This window comes from Piliocolobus tephrosceles, chromosome 5 (genome assembly GCF_002776525.5).
Source record: "Piliocolobus tephrosceles isolate RC106 chromosome 5, ASM277652v3, whole genome shotgun sequence".
NCBI classification, from domain to species: Eukaryota; Metazoa; Chordata; class Mammalia; order Primates; family Cercopithecidae; genus Piliocolobus; species Piliocolobus tephrosceles.
Window position 1 is genome coordinate 35,600,496 of NC_045438.1, and position 15,368 is coordinate 35,615,863.

Here is a 15,368-nt window from a genome sequence, read left to right on the forward strand (position 1 = left end):
TGCCTGTTGACCCGGCTTAATAATTAGACCCTCTTTACTCTCAAAAGTATCTTGGTTTGGCAGATAAATTATATTTGGTCATTCTCCACATAGTACATGCCTGGCAATGAATGAATAATTAATGAGCACCAGAATCTGAGCACTTATTACCATACAATATATACATATATAGTAATACTTTTTTAAAAAAGTTGTTTATGACGATGTGCTGCTTTTTTTCTCAGCTTCATTAGAACTGGCCAGCTCCTCTTTCTCACTTGCCAAGTATGGGGAGTTGGAGTCGGTGTCTCATCTTTTCCAGTTACAGTGTGAAAGTAGCCCACCAGCCCACGCTGTTATTCCTAAAGACCGCACTGACTCCACGGACTTAAGTTATCATTGCTTCCAGTTTCCTTCGGCAACGCAGCACGCAATTTTGGACGCGCTGCGTGGTTTCAGAGTCGGTTGTAACTTGTCTCACTTTGTAATCATCAGGAAAAGTTCCTGATGCCAGTCTTCCAAACGCTCAATGAAATTAATAAAAACCAGATAGCACCGCAGAGGAGGCTGAGATGCAACGGCAAAAGTTGTCGTAATTATTAATAATACCTAAACCTGGATTACTCCCCTGATAGATTTGTATCTTTGCAGCAGGCGCAATTCAGTTTGGTTTCACCCAAAACAAAAATGGTCTCCGTCGGAGTCCATTTCCAGTGCGGACCAATCAGAATATCGAATACAGGGCACGGGGCCCGCACTTCCGCCCGGTCTTCCCGGTCTCTCTAACCGCGCCAGTGCGCCTACGACTCGGAACGACTTCCGCGGCAAGGGCGGCTAGGGCCGGGGTGGCGGGCGGGATGAGTGCGGTGTGCGGCGGAGCGGCGCGGACGCTGCGGGTGCCGGGACGCCACGGCTACGCCGCCGAGTTCTCCCCGTACCTGCCAGGCCGCCTGGCCTGCGCCACCGCGCAGCACTACGGCATCGCGGGTGAGGCGGGGCCGCGCAGCCGGGGCGGGGGCGCGCAGCCGGGGGTCGGGGTCGGGGTCGGGGGCGGAGGCGGAGGCGGAGGCGGGGGCCAGCCGGGCTCCAGCTCCTCGCGCTCGAGGGAAAGCCCCTCTGAGCGTAGACGGTTCCGCGGGTCCGCGCCAGGGGGCAGAAGAAGCGCTGGTCGGCGCCGCTCACTTTGCGGAGCGCGAGTAGTTGGTCTGAAGCGGGAGTCGATCCTCTTCAGTTGTAAGTGCATATAGGTATAGCCTGGTAGCCCGTGTCCTTGTTCCTTGAGACCGGCTGCCTCCGTCACCTGTCACACGCCCAGGCACACGTCCCTGTGCGGAGAGCCGGGGTAGCCTGCGCGGTACCTCGGAGCGGTCCGCCCCACACAGCAGTACGGAAAAGAAGGTCTGAGCCGGAACCGCCCCAGGGCTCGCGAGTTTGCCCACAGTTCCCAGTCTGCATTCGAGCACTGAGCCGCGACCTGCGGGCTGGCCTTCCTAAGAAGGATGCTCCTGAATGGACGCCTGGAGTCCAACGGGTGACACCATGAAATATATTAAGTTCAGTTCTCACCTGTAGTTGTCTCACGAGGAATGCATACTTTAGCAAGTAGCTGTTACAGATTACAGTTAATTGTCTCCGTCAGGGCGCATTGGCTCAGCCTGTAGTTACAGCTGCTCAGGAGGCTGAGGCGGGAGGACCGCTTGAGCCCGGGATGTTGAGGCTACAGTGAGCTGAGATCACATCGCTCTGCCCCAGCTCGGTGAGCTGAGATCCCATCACTCCACTCCAGCCTGGGTGACAGACTGAGACACCCTCTTAAAAGAAAAAAGGCCGGGCGCAGTGAGGTGGCTCACGTCTGTAATCCCAGCACTTTGGGAGGCCGAGGCAGGCGGATCTCCTGAGTTCGGGAGTTCCAGACCAGCTTAACCAACATGGAGAAACCCCGTCTCTACTAAAAATACAACATTAGCTGGGCGTGGTGGCGCATGCCTGTAATCCCAGCTACTCGGAAGGCTGAGGCAAGAGAATAGTTTGAATCCAGGAGGTGGAGGTTGCGGTGAGCCGAGATCGCGCCATTGCACTACAGCCTGGGCAACAAGAGCAAAACTGTCTCTCAAGAAAAAAAAAAAGAAAAAAGAAAAAAAAGTTAATCATCCCTCTCCGTGGACTAGATGAAACGGCGTGGGTTCATTCTCGCTTTTGCCTTAATTCATGTCCTAGCTATTATACGCACTGAAGCGAGATGCAACAACTCATTTCATAATGTCAGTGGTCTGTTGTATTTTTTGTTTTGTCCTACAGCAGAAAAAAAATGTTACTTCTAAAACTCAGAGAAATACTTGATTTATTTTCGTTATTAGCTCTTAGTGCTTGGCACATTCAGATTTACATGGTCCATCAGTTGGATTGAAGACTCATGAGTCTATAATGGTAGTAGTTTCCTTTTTTTCTTTTTTTCTTTTTGTTTTTAGAGACAGGGTCTCACTCTGTTGCCTAGGTTGAGTAGAGTGGTGCAGTCACGGCTCACTGTAGCCTCAATCTCCTGGGCTCAAATGATCCTCCTATCTTAACCTCCCCAGTAGCTGGGACCACAGGCACGTACCACCACACCTGGCTAAGTTTTGATTTTTTATTTTTGTAGAGACAGGGTATTACTATGTTGCCCAGGCTTGTCCTGAACTGGGTGCAAGCGATCCTCCTGCCTTGGACTCCCAAAGTGCTAGGATTGCAGGTGTGAGCCACTGTGACTGGCCTGTAAATGCTACCTAAAATTTTTAGCAAAAACTCTTTAAAAGGAATTGGTATTTAAAAAAACATTCAGTCATGTTTAAATAGAAGAGATTTTCCCCCTTGGTCTCTCTAAAAGTAAATATAACTTTTAAAATACAAGGGCCCTTTGGTAAAATAATCTTTGATGGGTAACATATTAATACTGTTTTCAGCAGTGTATTACCACCAGTTATGTGGTAAATCCCACCAGGTATCTCCGCATTCATATTTTGCTTTAAAATCTGTGTTAGATGTATTTTAGATTTACTGGTGAGGAGTGCAGTCCCTGGGGTCTGTAAGCCAGAGGTTTCTCATCTGTCAGTAGGGATGATAACACCAACTTGGAAGGTTTGTGTCTCTGGTGCCTTGTCTGGCTACAGAGTAGGCCCTTAAGTATTTCACCCCTCTCTTAGGTCCACGTCTGGATTCCAATCTTAGGTGCAATGGGAAGCTTAATATTTAGTAACTGAAGTACAATATGGAAAAACAGAAATAGAGAACACATTTGGTATTCATGTCCCAAAAACTTTAGGGAGAAATTGATCACCTGACTGTTTGGTATTTAAGGTCTGAAAAACTCTGGGGAGAAATTTGTGGTATTAAAATCAGGTACCAATTACTTGATAACTCCTTGACTTTTGATGTTACCCTGGCAGGTTCAAAGGGATGACCTTGATTTTTTTTCTCTTTAGGCTGTGGAACCCTACTAATACTGGATCCAGATGAATCTGGGCTAAGGCTTTTTAGAAGGTAAGGGGGCTGAAATTATTAAAGGTATTTATTGTTGCTAGTAAAGCCTTAATAGAATTAGGTTTTGACTCTTTGGTTAATGTTTTAATATACAATATAAAAGGAACCTTGGCGTTTACATAGGATGAAGCTTATTTTTAGCTGGTTGTGGTGGTGCACACCCATAGTCCCAGCTATTCCTAAGTCTGAGGCAGAAGGATCACCTGAGGCCAGGAGTTCAAGACCAGCCTCATGGGCATAGGGTCCTCCACTATGTTAGGGGCACCCCATCTCTAAAAGAAATTTTTTTTTATGCACAGAGTCTGGCTCTGTCACCCAGGCTGGAGTACGGTGGCGCAATCTTGGTTCATTGCAATCTTTCGGCCTCCTGGGTTCAAGTGATTCTCCTGCCTCAGCCTCCCGAGTAGCTGGGATTATAGTGCCTGCCACCATGCCTGGCTAATTTTTGTATTTTTTAGTAGAGACAGGGTTTCATCATTTTGGCCAGGCTAGTCTCGAACTCCTGACCTCTGGTGATCTGCCCGCCTTGGTCTCCCAAAGAGCTGGTATTACATGTGTGAGCCACTGGGCCTGGCCTAAAAATTTTTTTTTAAAGATTAGCTATGCCGTGGTGGTGCACACCTGTCGTCCCAGCTACTTGGGAGGCTGAGGTGGGAGGATTGCTTGAGTCCAGTTCAAGGCTGCAGTGAGCTGTGATTAGGCCACCACACTCCAACCTGGGTGACAGAACAAGACTCTTTCTCTTAAGTAAAAAACAAAACAAATCTGAAGCCTGTCCCTTAGTGTCCACTCGTAAATTATAAAACTTAAACATAAAAAAATGTGGAGTAGTATACTGTGTAGCATTACATTTTTGGACTGTTATGTTCCACTGGACAGTTTTTTTAACCTTTCTGAATCTGTTGCCATATTTGTCAAGGACCTGCTCTCTTAACTCCCATAGTTGTGAAGATTACATGAGATATATGTGTTAAAACATGTGATAAATTGTAAGAAAAAAACCATAATTATAATTGTTTTTTGTTGTGTAGCTGCCTATGTAAGTGTTGTGTTTTTTTGTTTTTTCCTAGTGTAGCTTTGACTGGAATGATGGTTTGTTTGATGTGACCTGGAGTGAGAACAATGAACATGTCCTCATCACCTGTAGTGGCGATGGCTCGCTGCAGCTCTGGGACACTGCCAAAGCTGCGGGGCCACTGCAAGTCTATAAAGAACACACTCAGGAGGTAGGAGGGGAATCTTTCTGAGCTGATTATTTTTCTTTCTTCGACTTCGGTTGAAATCCATTTGGGGATGTACACATGGAGAAATATCTTCAGGGGACAAGTTTAAACTTTAGCATTTCTTATACATATTAGATGTCACTTATTATTTGATTATTCAAACATAGAGTACCTTTGGCCTAAGGAGCTGGGAAAGAAAAGAAAAGGTCAGTCTTCTCATTAGGCAGAAGAAACGCCTCCAGCAGTGTACTCTGGCACCATTTCCTCCTGAGAGGCCCATCACTTTCTTTGTGCTCTAAGAATGTGCTTGCCACACGGTGCCTTAAGGTAGAGGTAGGTGGACTTTTCACATAGACGTCATAAGATTGCCTTTGGGGCTTCAGTGAGATTCTCGAGGTGTTTCAGAGTATGTTGGAGCAAGAGCATAAAATACTGAGTATGAGGCAGAACTTACTAAAGGGATTTTATATCTAAATCTGGTTCATGTGTCTAGATTTTGTGTGTGTGTATGTATAGCATAGAAAATAGTTTGGGCTTCAGTTATACTAACATACATGTATATTTTCAATGAACATAATAATGAAGACATCCTCTTTTTGTGTTTTTACCTTAAATGTTTTAAGATTTTCCTTAAAGTAGCAGTACATCCTTCAAATGAAAACTTGCTAATCTACTTTCAAATTTTTGTCCACCACAGTGCCTGGCCCGAGAAGGCCCTCAATAAATGCTTATTAGATGCAGGAATATCAGTCTTTTGTGGTAAAGATTAGTTATGTGAGGGGTCCAGATGTTTTATAGCTATAGCTATTGACAGTCAAGATTTCTAAGATTGTTACTGAAATAATGAAAAATTTTAGTTTCTATTTTCATTGTGGTAGCTATTTGAATAAATGTAGTTGTAAATTATCATGTTTTCAGGGAATTACTGAGTACTAAGACAATTTTGGTAAAGGAGAAGTTTTAGTTTCAGGATGATCAATGCACGAATCTCTACAGAGCAGTATGTCCAAAATTCAGATACTTTTGTGGAACCTATGTGAATTTGTGTGTGTGTGTGTGTGTGTGTGTGTGTGTGTGTCAGGGCCTCACTCTGTTGCCCAGGCTAGTGCAATCTTGGCTTACTGCAACCTCCACCTTCTGGACTCAAGCCATTCTCATGTCTTAGCCACCCGAGTAGCTGGGATTACAAGTGTGCGCCACCATTCTCTGCTAATTTTTGTATTTTTAGTAGAGACGGGTTTCACCATGTTGGCTAGGCTGGTCTTGAACTCCTGGGCTCACGTGATCCACCTGCCTTGGCCTCCCAAAGTGCTGGGATTATAGGCGTGAGCCACCGTGCCCAGTCAATTTGTGTGTGTGTGTGTGTGTGTGTGTGTGTGTGTGTGTGTGTGTGTGTGTGTTTTTTGTAGAGATGGAGTTTTGCTATGTTGCCCAGGCTAGTTTTTGTGATTTTTGACATTTTTTTTTCTTTTATCATTTGTATTATAATTAATTTAATGTTTTTCTTTTCCTTCTTTCTTTTTTAAAACATTTTTCTTTTTAGAAGTTTTTTTTTCTTTTTCTTAAATCTTTGATGCCTTTTATTACCTATATAAATTCAAGGGTGATAACTAGCATCATAAAATAATATTGCTACTTAAGTTAAATTCAGTATATTGACTTAATGTTTTTCTTTCAATCAATTAAAGTTGTTGCTTCATTTATCCTAAAACAGTAATATTCATGAAACAGTGGGGTTGATGGCTACTTTAGTATGTACATTTATTTGTTTTTAATGTGTATTAAGATAAATAAGTAATGAATAAAATAAATGTATGTACCAGTTTAAATAATCTCTTGTGCAGCTACTTTCTGGGAAATACTGTTCTAGGATGTCCTGGATGGATGGTCACTCAGTCTTCATCTCAGTGAAAGTAAATTTCACTTTCTCTTGAGATAACTTATTTGATTTTTAGGTTGTCCTGATGATTAAGAAACTGCTTCTTGTAAGCCCAAATCTACCTTCTATAGCAACCAACTGCTGCTCTTAGTGCCTTTCTCTGAAGTGGTAAGACCGAGTTCAGCCCCTTTTGTCCAGGAAACCTCTTGAAAATAGCCATTGTGCTCTCTTCCAGACTGTGCACTTGTCATTTCATTTCCCTGTCCTCAGATGACATGATCTCTACATCTTTCATCCTCCTGGTAGCCTCCTTTGATAATCCTTTGAAACAGTGCCTTAGAAAGGGGCACTGTTTTTCAGTGCCCCTTTCAATATATACCTAATTTATTCCAGAAATATGATGAAGGGCTAAGCTTTATAGGATTTTACCACCATAGTCTTGAGCCCCTAGTTCTAATAATATTATCTAAAGTGGCTATACATTGTTCTCAGCCATGTCTTAGTGTTAGGTTACTTTGAGTCTACTAGTAACACGCTTACCTCTTTTGTTATTTGAACTGCTGTTGAACCAGTTTTACATCATTCTATAATTTTGCAACTGATTAATTGAACCGAAGATACACTTCTGTTTTTTAACTTTTTAAATTTGTTTTGCATGCTACTATTCTAGTTAGCCTTAGTTTTCTTTTCAAATGCAATTTTTGGTAAGCGTTTGTATCAGGATGCCTTGAATGTTAGTGTAATAGAAAACAATTAGGTGGCTTCAACAGTCAGAGTTTACTGTTTCATATATTTTGCTTGGTTATGTGAAAAATAAATGAAGATAACCTTTTTAGGTATTTGTTACAGCAGCACCCCTAATTATTGGCACCAATTTCTGCCTCAGTCTACTCAGGCTGCTGTAACAAAGTATTATAGACTGGGTGCCTTATAAAGAACGGAAATTTATATCTTACTGTTCTGGAGGTTGGAAGTCCAAGGTCAGGGTGCCCACATGGTTGGGTTCTGATGAGGGTCCTTTTTCAGGTCAAAGACTACTACGATCTTTTCATTGTATCTGCAGGTGATGGAAAGAGGATGAGAGAGGTTTTGGAAATCCCTTTGATAAGGGCACTAATCCCATTCATGAGGGCTCTACATTCATGACCTAATTACCCCCTAAAGGCCGTACCTCCTAATACTATTACATTGTAGGGGGTTAAGATTTCAACTTGTGAGTTTTGTGGGGACATATTCAGTCCATTGCATATGCAGAATACTCAAAAATACTTAAAAGGATTTAAGCTCAAATGAGAGTTTTAAGGAGCTTGTAAATATTTGTTGAATAAATTAATAAATGAGGCTGAGTGTGGTGAGTCATGCCTGTAATCCTAATACTTTGGAAGGTCAAGGTTGGCAGATCGCTTAAGGCCAGGAGTTTGAGACCAGCCTGGCCAACATGGCGAAAACCCCGCCTCTAATAAGAATACAAAAATTAGCTGGGTGTGGTAGTGCACACCTGTAGTCCCAGCTATTTGGTGACTGAGGCATGAGAATCAGTTGAGCATGGGAGGTGGAGGTTGCAGTGAGCTGAGATTGTGCCACTGTACTCCAGCCTGGACAACAGAGTGAGACTCTGTCTTAAAAAAAAGTTATTTAAAAAAAGTTGATAAATGAATGAACATAGCCAATTTCTGTTTGTTTGTTTTTCCACCAGTATGTTCAGGGAAGCTATGTTGTGAAATAGAACAGCAACTAATGGGTCATTTTCTTCTATGGAAGAGATTATATAATAAAGATGTATAGCATGGTTTTAGTCAATCTGGGATTCGAATCCCAGCTTTGTGCAAGTTACCTGTTGTGAGACGTTGCATATGTCACATGTTTTTCCTAAACTTGAGTGTTTTTATTTGCAAACTAAGTTTATTAGTAGTCTGTATCACAGGGTTGCTGTGAGTGCTTGAACTAGAACCAGCATTGAATAAATATGAGCTAGTATTATTATTTGCTCTTATTATAATAGAGAAAAATATAAAACAAGTTAGAACTTTTCCAGTTACCCATTTTACCACTTGATGGCTGTGTGTCCAACAGTCAATGTTCAAGTTGTCAGATGAAGCAAAAAAGAGAAATCCAAGATTTAGATATATTTTAGGCTTTGAGGAATGAAGGTCTTGGTGAAATGAAAAGAAAGAAAAACGTGGACATTATCTGTGTGAATGGTTGCTAAACTTATCATCGAAGTAGGAATCAAATTGTTCTGTGTATTGTTTAACTGGTGTCTGCAGAGGTCATTGTGTCTTTTGAGTCCCATAAAATGCCTTTGGCTTTGCTTATTCTAATGCTGCTGAATATATAATAAAAATTTTAGAAAATTCAGTGAGAATAGAAAAATAAGAGTGAATCAACAATTTTATTTCACTGCTTTCTGACTTAAAACATTGTGCTACTGAGAGTGAGTTAAAGTGACTTTAAAGATGACATAAATCAATGTAATATATTAATTTCTAATTTTCAAACTAATGAGTTTGCTTATCACAGTTTAAAAAAGTGAAAATTTGTTTTCATTGTCAAATAGCAAAGTTTATCAATTTGCTGAATTTTTATAACATATTTGATCCATTGAAGTTTTTGAGCATTGCTTATAAAAACTTATTTTTGACCTAAGTATGCAACTATTAGTATTCTGTTATGGAGGAAATGTATTTGCTTATACATTTTAAGAGTTAAAATCTTGTTTACTTTAAAAAATGAATCAATTATTTGCTTTTTGATAATGATAGAAGTTGAGAAGTCAATGATGATAGGTACTGTATTAGTCTGTTTTCACATTGTTATAAAGAAATACCTGAGAGTGGGTAATTTATAAAGGAAAGAGGTTTAATTGACTCACAGTTCCGCATAACTGGGGAGGCCTCAGGAAACTTAACATTATGGCAGAAGGTGAAGGGGAAGCAGATGACCTTCTTCACGAGGCAGCAGGAGAGAGAGAAAGACAGAGAGAGAAAGCAGGGGAAACTGCCACTTTTAAAACCGTCAGATCTTTTGAGAACTCCTCACTATCACAAGAACAGCATGGGGGAAACTGCCCCTGTGATCTGATCACTCTCTACCAGATTCCTCCCTTGACACATGGGGATTACAATTCAAGATGAGATTTGGATGGGGATACAGAGCCAAATTGTTTCATTCCACTCCTGGCCCCTCCCAAATCTCATGTCCTTTTCACATTTCAAAACCAATCATGACTTTCCAATAGTCCCCCAAAGTCTTAACTTATTCCAGCATTAGCCCAAAAGTCCAAGTGCAAAGTCTCATCTGAGACAAGGCAAGTCCCTTTTGTCTATGAGCCTATAAAATCAAAAACAAGTTAGTTACTTCTAAGATACAATAGGGCTATAGGCATTGGCTAAATGTTTCCAATGGGAGAAGTTGGCCAAAACAAAGGGGCCACAGGCCCCATGCAAGTCTGAAACCCAGCAGGGCAGTTATTAAATCTTAAAGCTCTGAAATGATCTCCTTTGACTCCATATCTCACATCCAAGGGGTGGGCTCCCATGGCCTTGGGCAGCTCTACCCTTGTGGCTCTGAAGGGTGCAGTCCTCATGGCTGTTTTCACTGGCTGGCATTAAGTGCCTGTGGCTTTTCCAGGTGTACAATACAAGCTGTCAGTGAATCTACCTTTCTGGGGCCTGGGGGACAGTGGCTGTCTCCTCACAGCTCCAGTAGGCAGTGCCCCAGTGGGGACTCTGTGTGGCGGCTTCAACCCCACATTTTCCTTCTGTACTGCCCTAGCAGAGGTTCTCCATGAGGGCTCCACCCCTGCAGCAGACTTCTGCCTGGACATTGAGGTGTTTCCATACATCCTGTGAAATCTAGGTGGAGGTTAAAACTCTTGTCTTCTAAGCTCTTGTCTTCTGTGCGCCCACAGACCCTACACGACATGGAAGCTGCCAAGGTTTAGGGCTTGCATTCTCAGAAACAATGACTCGAGCTGTACCTTGGCTCTTTTTAGCCATGGCTGGAGCTAAAGCAGCTGGACGCAGGACAGCATGTCTTGAGGCTGCACAGAGCAGCAGGGCCACTGAGGCCCACAAAACCATTTTTCCCTCCTATGCCACTAGGCCTGTGATGGAAGGGGTTGCTGCAAAGATCTCTGACATGCCCTGGAGACATTTTCCCCATTGTTTTGGCTATTAACATTGGGTTCCTTGTTACTTATGCAAATTTCTGCAGCAGGTTTGAATTTCCCCCCAGGAAATAGGTTTTTCTTTTCTACCTCATGGTTAGGCTGCAAATTTTCTAAACTTTCATACTCTGCTTCCCTTTTAAATATAAATTCCAAATTCAAATAATCTCTTCATGAATCCATGTGACTGTACACTTTTAGAAACAACCGGGTCACTTCTTGAATGCTTTGGTGCTTAGAAATCTCTTTTGCCAGACACCGTAAATCATCTTTCTCAAGTTCAAACTTCCATGGATCTCTAGGGCAGGGGCAAAATGCCACCAGTCTCTTTGCTAAAGCATAGCATGAATGACCTTTACTCCAGTTCCCATTAAGGTCCTGACCTCTATTTGAAACCACCTCAGCCTGAACTTCATTTTTCATATCACTATCAGCATTTTGTTCAGAACCATTCAAGAAGTCTTTGAGAAGTTCCAAACTTCCCCACATCTTCCTGTCTTCTGAGTCCTCAAACTGTTCCAACCTCTGCCCGTTACCCAGTTCCAAAGTTGCTTTTACATTTTCAGATTAACTTTATAGCAGTACCTCACTATCCTGGTACCAATTCTCTGTATTAGTCCTTTTTCACACTGCTATAAAGAAATACCTGAGACTGGGTAGTTTATAAAGGAAAGAGGCTTAATTGACTCATGGTTCTGCATGGCTGGGGAGGCCTTAGGAAACTTATAATCATGGTGGAAAGTGAAGAGGAAGCAGACACCTTCTTCAGAAGGTGACAGGAGAGAGAGAGCAGGGGAAACTGCCACTTTTAAAAGCATCAGATCTCATGAAAACTCACGATCACTAGAACAGCATGGGGGAAACTGCACCCATGATCCAGTAACCTCCCACCAGGTCCCTCCCTCAACACATGGGAATTACAATTCAAGATGAGATTTGGGTGGGGACACAAAGCCAAACCATATCAGGTGCCAATAAAAAATATTAATGCAGAATGACAACCAGTCCTGCATTTAAAACCAGTGTGTTTTCTTCAGAAATGCATTTATGTTTAAAACTACACAACAGATTTATCAACTGAAGGCATTTTTTTCTTTCTTTGCAAACTGTTTCTTTTTTAAAAATTGAGGAAATAGTTGGACTTGATATATTTCCTTTTGCATATTTAGTCATGCCCAGCCATTGATTTTGGAATAGGTTACTGCAGTAAGATTTTATTACAATTTATAATAGCCATTTAAAGCTTTTCCCTGTAAAGATTGTGATTGTACAGAAAAATAGTTTCTAGTTAGATGTCAGTTGAATCAATTCTCCCTTTTTGGATTTTACTGCCATTAGGATGTGATATGTCATCACCTTTCAATTCTCATGTTTTAAAAGCATTTACCTTCTTTTGACTTTGTTTTATATTTTAAAGTTTAGACTTGTATTAAAAAAGGCAGACCTGTCTCTACTTGTAGCACATATTATGTGCCAGGCATGTGCCAGTCATTGAAGTTGCAGGTATAAATAAGACTCATGTGCTGTTCTTTGGTTGTAATTCTGGGACATGTAAACGAACAATTTAGGGTCCCATGTAAATTAAAACATAAAACAAAAAAACCATTCAGTACAAGATGATAGATGTTGAAAAGAGGTATCTAGAAGGTACATAGAGAGGAGAACCAGGGACTTCAACAGATGAGGTGCTATTTGACCTGAGTCTTGGGAAGTTAGTAGTTTTTAGTAGTTTGCTAGGCAGCCCTAAGGGGAAGGAATATTCCTTTTTTTGTTTTGTTTTTATCTTGAGATGGAGTCTCACTCTGTTGCCCAGGCAGAGTGCAGTGACACAATCTCAGCTCACTGCAACCTCTGACTCCTGAGGCAAGCAGTCCTCTGGCCTCCTGAGCTCGAGCAATCCTCCTACCTCAGCCTCCTGAGTAGCTGGGGCTATAGGTGCGTGCCACCACGCCTGGCTAATTTTTGAATTTTTTGTAGAGATGGGGTTTCTCCATGTTGCCCAGGTTGGTCTCGAACTCCTGGGCTCAAGCAATTCACTTGCCTTGGCCTACCAAAGTCCTGAGATTATAGGCATGAGCCACCACACCTAACTGAAAAGGACATTTCTGATGGAGAAGAGCCTCTACAAAAGTTAAGATTTGTAAAAGAGCATGGCATATCCGCACAACCACATGTCCTTTGATGTGCCTGGAGCATAGAGTGTGTGTGCTAGGAGATGGTGTAACGGAGGTAAGGATCATATCCTGATGGGCCTTGAATACCTGGATGGTGGAGGTTGGACTTTATGCTTTGAAAATTCAGGAGAAAGATGAATTGTGTAGATTTTGGGCCACACACTGTGGGCAGAAAACAGGACATACATGGATAGGTAAGTATTATCCATTTTCTACTTAATCTACTTCTTCAAGTATTAGTTGTCAGGTAGGACTAGACTATAATTCAGGCATCTGGAATACTTAACATAAAAAAGGTATGCAAAGGCTTGTCTTAACTCTGTAGTTTATTTTATTTATTTATTTATTTTTTTTTTTTTGAGATGAAGTTTCACTCATTGCCCAGGCTGGAGTGCAATGGCGCGATCTCGGCCCACTGCGACCTCTGCCTCTTGGGTTCAGGTGGTTCTCCTGCCTCACTCTCCCAAGTATCTGGGCTAACAGGCATGCACTACCACACCTGACTAATTTTGTATTTTTAGTAGAGATGGGGTTTCACCATGTTGGTCAGGCTGGTCTTGAATTCCTGACCTCAGGTGTTCTGCCCCCCTCAGCCTCCCAAAGTGCTGGGAATACAGGCTTGAGCTACTGTGCCCAGCCTTAAGTCTGTGGTTCTTAAACTTTGCAACAGATTAGCATTGCTTTGGGAGCTTTTTTTTAGAGATAAAGTCTTGCTCTCTTGCCCAGGCTGGAGTGCAGTGGCATGTTCTCAGCTCACTGCAACCTCCACCTCCTGGGTTCAAGCAGTTCTACTGCCTCAGCCTCTTGAGTAGCTCCGATTATAGGCATGTGCCACCATGCCTGGCTAATTTTTGTATTTTTAGTAGAGACGGGATTTCACCATGTTGGCAAGGCTCGTCTTGAACTCCTGACCTCGTGATCCACCTGCCTCATCCTCCCAGAGTACTGGGATTACAAGCATGGGCCACTGCGTCCAGCCAGGAGCTTTAAAATATTTTCATGCCCAGGTCACAGTGTCTGGGACTGGAGCCAGACATCAGTATTATTTAAAGATTCCCAGATGATTTCAATGTGCAGCATTGTTTGGAAGCCACTGCCTTGATTTGATAAGCGTTCAGTTCTAATGACCTTGATACGTGTGTTATCTAATAATTTGGAGATTGCAGTATTCAAAATGTAGATTTAAAAAATCTTTAATAAAAGGAGCGATTTGGTTTACCTTGCAAAATCATTATTCCCAACCCGTTATCTAACCTCAAAGTTTTCTAAAATTTTTTAAAGAAGAGAAAATGATAGTTTTAAATAGATGGAAATTATAATAGAATATGTTCAGATAGGGAAGGACTTTCAAGCATGACTACCGCTACTATATCTGTAGTCTCTCTCATACACACAGTGTAGGTGTCAACACTATGCATGTCTCTGAAGTGAGTTAGTGAGTGAACTGTAGACAGAAATTAAAATCCCCATCTCTGATTTTAGAATCTATTTAAAAATATATGTAGGAGAATTATGCAATTTATATGAAACTAGAAATTATGTTTGGTTTTGCTGCAAGCTAATATGAAATGAAATTATTGGCAAAGCTATGTAAATGTATGTAAAATTTATGTTTTACATAAAGAGAGGAATAGAAGCACATATATATTTAACTGTACCAGTTATATATTACAAATATATATATATATATATTGTGTATATACATTTCAAAAAGAAACAATGGAAAAATAATTAAAAAACTAATAAAAATGGTTGCCTTGAAAGGGGGTAAGGTAGAAATCAGGGGAAAGGGGACCAGAATGGAAATAAGATTTCTTCACATATAACTTGTATTATAGTTTTGACCTTGGAACCATTGAAATGTTTTATGTAATTAAGAATCCCAATGTATTAATAAGTTGGAAGGAAAAAGCAATTGCTAAAAATTGAAAACAAGCACATTAAAGGTCCATCAAATTGGTGCCATAACTAGGTATTGGAAATAATTATTTCAAGTGACTTTAGAAACCCAGTACTGTGATTAGACATTCCTAATAAGATCAGTCTGATAAACAAAAATAATTAGGCCTGGGCACGGTGGTTCATGCCTGTAATCCCAGCACTTTGGGAGGTCAAGGCGAGTGGGTCACTTGAGGCCAGGAGTTCGAGACCAGCGTGGCCAACATGGTGAAACCCCATCTCTACTAAAAATACAAAAATTAGCTGGGTGTGGTGGTGCACACCTGTAATCTGAGCTACTTGGGAGGCTGAGGCAGGAGAATCGCTTGAACCCAGGAGGCAGAGGTTGCAGTGAGTGAAATTGTGCCACTGCACTCCAGCCTGGGCAACAGAGTGAGACTCTTGTCACAAGAAACAAAAACAAAGAATTGGAAAGAAATTTGAAGCTACATTCAAAAAAGTTAACATTGCTACTTTGAAACTCATATGTA

At 41.6% G+C, this 15,368-nt stretch overlaps 1 protein-coding gene across 1 annotated transcript in view; it reads left to right on the forward strand.

The window, feature by feature from the left end:
• The first annotated feature begins 398 nt into the window (after positions 1 to 398).
• PEX7 (peroxisomal biogenesis factor 7) overlaps positions 399 to 15,368 on the forward strand; it is a 94,766-nt gene continuing 79,796 nt past the window's right edge. Inside the window, exons 1-3 of the mRNA XM_023190980.2 lie at positions 399 to 966; positions 3,438 to 3,495; positions 4,571 to 4,721. Coding sequence (XP_023046748.1) covers positions 837 to 966; positions 3,438 to 3,495; positions 4,571 to 4,721 — 339 coding nt within the window. The 5' untranslated portion in view covers positions 399 to 836. The remainder of the gene's footprint in view (positions 967 to 3,437; positions 3,496 to 4,570; positions 4,722 to 15,368) is intronic.